The 5249-nt window shown below is 43.9% G+C and overlaps 1 protein-coding gene across 2 annotated transcripts in view; it reads right to left on the bottom strand.

The window, feature by feature from the left end:
- Ankrd55 (ankyrin repeat domain 55) overlaps positions 1-5249 on the bottom strand; it is an 87720-nt gene that overhangs the window by 2159 nt on the left and 80312 nt on the right. For both annotated transcript variants that reach the window (XM_055603570.1, XM_055603571.1), the window contains one exon: positions 1087-1179. In XM_055603570.1, coding sequence (XP_055459545.1) covers positions 1087-1179 — 93 coding nt within the window. The remainder of the gene's footprint in view (positions 1-1086; positions 1180-5249) is intronic.

The following is a 5249-nucleotide window of genomic DNA, read 5'->3' as shown; positions in this document are numbered from 1 at the left end:
TTTCTTTCTTTCTTTCTTTCTTTCTTTCTTTTTTTTTTATACAGTACTATTTTAAAAAAGGCTGTACTTGAACTAGCTAGGCATCATAGGCTGGCCTCACATTTTCTTCTTCAGCGTTTTGAGAGCTGTCACTGCAGGCATAAGCTACTGTGGCAGGCTGTCCTCCCAGTAGTGAGTGCTATGTGCTACCTCTGTGATGCTGGGTTGCTGGGAAAGTTCTTTCTGAACTTAGTTTTCCTGCCTGTTTAATGGGAATAGTGATAAAACCTACCTCCTAATATGGATGTAAGGATAGAGAAGCTCATAATTTCTAGTTGTTGGGTCCCCTATAATAAGCAGACCAGGTGATATTTGGGCTCACTCTGTTTGGAGGCTTCTGGTCTAGGAGAATACGTCTTACCTTGCGAGAGTTTTACATAAAATATTGTGAAATAAAGCTAACTAAAGAAAGAAAAAGAGTCTGGGCTTGCTGGATAGACCGGTAAGTCTACATTTGTGGGGAGGAGGGGATGAAGCAGAAGAATTGAGAATTTAAGGCCAGATTGGGCTATGCAGTAAGACCCTGTCTCAAACAAAATACAACAAAACCAAGCAAATCAAATACTTCTTTTCTACTTAGGAATGTTTGGGCTACAAGTAAATAATTTCTGGATTCCACACAGATTTTCATTTTCAGAGCCAGTACCCCACCTTATTCCCCCTCCCTCGCCTGGCCCTGACCCCGGTTTCGCCCCACCCTCCACCTCAGGCCTAAAATTCCATCATTATACATCCAAGATTGGACTTGAACTTCTCATCCTCCTGAGTTCGGGGATTAAAGCCATGTCCCAACACATCCAGCTTAAAGTACAGTCTTAAAGATATTAAATAATACACAGCTAAAAAAACTTCCGCTACTGAGTCTGTATTTCAAACAAAATTCCCTGAGGGGGAGAAAGGATTATTTTTCACTTTTTTAAAAAGTAGGCATTACTAATTTCAAGGACCTTTTCGGGATTCTTCTTTTTTGCACCTGATAGTCTTTTGAAAAATAGAAAGAAAGTGCACGGATTTGTCTACGCTTGTGGAGGGAGCGCCAGTACTTACATTTTTGGTCCGGCAGAGGTGCAAGGCTGTTCCGAGTGAAAAGAAGATCCCTGCCTTTAGGTCTGTTTGGGGAGAGATGCTGAAGAGCTTGTCCTGGGAACAAACACATTCGGATCAATCATTTGAGACTCAACCCCATGCCAATTATAACGTCCAACGGACATTGACAGTCTTAAGAGTTGGTGAAGACATCTTACAGTATCAGACACACTGATAGCAATAATAACTACACTCTGTTATGCACCATTCACAGCCTAAATGAAAAGGCCCCAGAGGCATCAAAAAAATGTTTTATTAAATTTACACACCCACAGGGGATGTCCCCAAGAGGGAGGTAGATTTTTTGTTTTACTCTTTTTTTTTTTTTTTAATTTTAGTTTTGGCTTGTGTGTGTGTGTTGGATGTGTGCACTCATGTGTGAGTGTAGAGTTAGCCTTTTGAACATCGGTGTCACATACATGAGCCACTCACTATGCTTGGCCTCTGGCTTTGTCTCAGGGTTGTGCTATGGTCTACCTAAGTGATCTTTCACCACCTAGATCCTAGGGCTAGCAATCAGGTTAGGAGACTCGATAACAAGGTGCCCTTACCCACCGAGCCGTCTGGCCATGTCCGGAAGTCACTTTTCAGTTGAACTAGTTTAAATAAAATAGCATAAACAAGCTCAGTGAGTCAACTCTAGAGGGTTAAACTTATAAACTTTAAAACTGGATAAATTCCAGTCACATGGCATTTAGCACTTCCTGTCCTGGCGTCTCTGTTGAGTGTGAATGATGGCTTGGGTGTCCTTTTCCTAGGACGGTGTTTTTCAGTCCCTGGCTGCACAGACAATGAGCTGAGCTTGGGTAAAGTTACTGCTGTCTTGGCCACATCCCAAACGCTCCACTCTCCAGCTCACAAGTGACTCAAATGTGCAGTCAGGATTAAAAATGACTGACCTACAAAGGAAATTGACACATTTGGGGACATGGAGAGCAGGCTGACTTCAAACTCACAAAGGTCCACCTCTGCCTTCCAAATGCAAACGTCACCCCAACTGGCCAAGAAATGGCTCATCATTGATGGTGGGCTTTAGTGCGTTTGAACCTTTCCTTCGGAGTAGGTGGTTACATTGTTGGGACCTTATGGAGATTTTAAGGACACTCTGGTGCTTTGTCTGTAGTGACAATATTTCTACTATGTTGTTTATTTATTCTAAATAAACAAACACTGATTTTTGAAGGCCAGTTGTTTAAAATTCAGGACATCACTGATCACAAGAGATGGATTTCCCTGATATCTGAAGACAGAAGGAAACACAAGAGTTACTTTTACAGGGGGTGGGAAGCTGGAGAGATGGCTTAGCCCTTACTGATTTTTACATGGCTGCTCACAACTGCACGTAAGTCCAGGTCCAGCACCATCTTTTAGCCTCTTTGGGTACTATAGACATGTGATACGCACGCTTGAAGTCAAACACTCAAGCACAGAAAAGTGAAAAGTTAGGTGCTGGGGAGATAGCTCAGCAGTTAAGAGCGCTGATAACTCTCCCAGAGGACCCAAGTTTAATCCCCAAGCACTGCACGGTGTGGTGTGGTTCACAACTGCCTGTAACTCCAGTTCCAGGGGATTCAATACCCTCTTCTGGCCTCCTTGGACGTCAGGCACACACGTGGTATGCAGACATACATGAAAGCAAAACAGCTATACACAGAAAAAAGAAAATAAAAATGACTATTAAAATGTTACTTAAGCCCATCTTAAACATTGATGGGGCAGAATGGTGAATGAGAATTCCATCTCTGACCTCAGGCAGGAAAAAACCTTCGTTCCTGTTTCACCATGCTCTGCCTGGAGAGGTTATTCAAGTGACACAACCTCCCTAAGCCCCGATTTCCTATGTGTAAAGTGATGACAATAATTATATCTGTCTTCTGCCATTCTCCTGAAGACTGAACTGGAGACTACAGGCCAGCTCTTAGCTTTCACGATAAAGTCCTCAGCCACCCTAAGCAAAGACAAACAACAACAAAATCACGGCCCTATGTGCACACAAAAAAATAATTTTATCCTTTGTCAAGTAATCTGAACCTGACTGCAGCAAAGTTCAGCATTCACACTTGCTATTTGGACCAAGCAGTTCTCAGAATAAGGGGGTGGGCGTGAGCCAAGACTCGGTCCACCTGAGTGACTCCAAGAGCCACACATGGCCGTCACTTAAGCAGTGCCGTGCGACAACGATGGGGCGAAGGTCTGTTTCTCTGGTTGATACTTTGCCATTATATTTCATTCTCTTAACCTTCAGAGTAAAATAACCTTAGAATCCATTATTTAGAGGGGAAACACTTTTGAGTAGAATGATATTAAACCCCAAATGGGGTCACACTGGAGGAGAAACTTTTCCCTGGACTACTGGTTGTGGACGCTGTTTAGGTTTATCCTCAGGGGCTGGGCGAACTGCTAGATGCATGATCTTGCTAACTGTTGGACCCTGGGGTTTGGAGGAATGCTAAATATGTTCAAGGTCACTTTCTGGGGAAGGACAGCAGCTAGGCTTCACGCTGCTGGCTATATCTGACCTTAAAACTCACTGTTCTCTCTCCCTGGGCATCGAAGAAACATTGTTTGGATGGGAAAATGGATAGTGATCTGGGAGGCCCCACGCTGGCCTTCTGCTCTGTTCTGAGAGACAGAAAAGAGCCGTGAATTGCCCAAAGCTCTTATTGGTGTCTCAGGCACCTTCAGGAAGCACACCCCTTGTGGGACAACAAAATAATAAAGTTGGCAATTAGCTGTTCAGAACTCACTTGTTCCGACCTAGTCTGTTCACAATAGGACCCTGATGTCCCCCAGGAAGTGCTGTAACACTCTCTGTAAGGTCACCTCAGTGTAAAGAGGGGCTTCATTAGTACCTTTGTATGGAGGATGGTTCAGACCTAAGCCCCACAGAAGAGCTGTTCTCCAATCCCACAGACCTCCCCTGTATGTTGCCCTACCTATGCCGCTCCAAGACTTTAGGCAGGTGAGCTAACCTCTGAAAGTCTCAATCTATTGAGCTTCACCTATAGAGTGGGAAATGGGAATTAAAAAACAAACAAAAAACAGCTCTCTCTTCCAGTGTGTCTGATCCTTCGAACAGAAGATGCATTTTGACCTGGCTTTTTTTTTTTTTTTTTTTTTAGAAAGGGTCTCCTATGCAGCCCACACCAATTCAGCCTTTGGGGTGCTGGAATTAACATGGTGCCCAGCTTGAGCTGGCTCTTGAAATATTTTAGGAATCTGTCACACATAATAGTTGGAAGCTAAAATAAGACAAAGGCATCACACACTGGAGAGGTAGCAGATTTTCAAGGACCTGAGACCCAGTCAAGGAACTGCTTGCTGAGGGTTTATGTGGCAGGGCTTTGAGACGAGAGGCCCATGGCTCAGAGTGAGACACAGGCTAGTCCACACTGCTCAGTGTGGCCTGTGTTTGCCAGGTTAGGAAACTGGCTTTCGTCTGGAAAAGCTGCCAATGTGTTTAAATCCAGGGGTCAACCTACCTAGCCTGAAGAGCGCATTGTTGATGGAATAACCTAGAAAGTTCCAGAGAGAAGTTCTTCCTTAAGGGAAACAGGGAAGTGAGGATTTTTTTTTTTAACTTTTCTTGTGACGGCTTATAAATAACCAGGCTAGCAGAAAACACCACAAGACCTTTCTGTTCCATTTTCTCTGCACGCTGCTGGCAGTGAATTAAGCTGAGGCACTCCAAATTCCAACTCGTTAGGCTAAGTGCTCGTCCCCATCGCTCATGCCACCCACTGACAGGTCTCAATAAACCCTGAGCAATCAATCACTCACAGCTGCGTGTTTGGGGTTGCTGAGCAAGCACAGGGTAACAGCTGCCTGGAACTCAGATGGCTGCACCATTAGTACCTCTTCGTGTCGCTGAACCCAGGCAGGAGAGATGAGAGAGAGATTCAGGGATGAATACAGAGCTGTGCCATTGCTTCCCCACATTAAGGTTTGCCGTAAAAACCTGGACATTTCAGGAAATTTCAAACCACCCAAAATAACAACTTCAGCCACCTTAGTGAACCCTTTTGATTTTTAAGCAGAATTTGAATACATTTATGGGCATATGTATGTGTATAGTATGTATGTATGTATGTATGTATGTATGTATGTATGTATGTATGTATGTA

The sequence above is a fragment of the Psammomys obesus genome, unplaced genomic scaffold, assembly GCF_907164565.1.
Source record: "Psammomys obesus unplaced genomic scaffold, mPsaObe1.curated_primary_1811, whole genome shotgun sequence".
NCBI lineage: Eukaryota > Metazoa > Chordata > Mammalia > Rodentia > Muridae > Psammomys > Psammomys obesus.
This window is presented reverse-complemented; position numbering and strand designations above follow the sequence as displayed.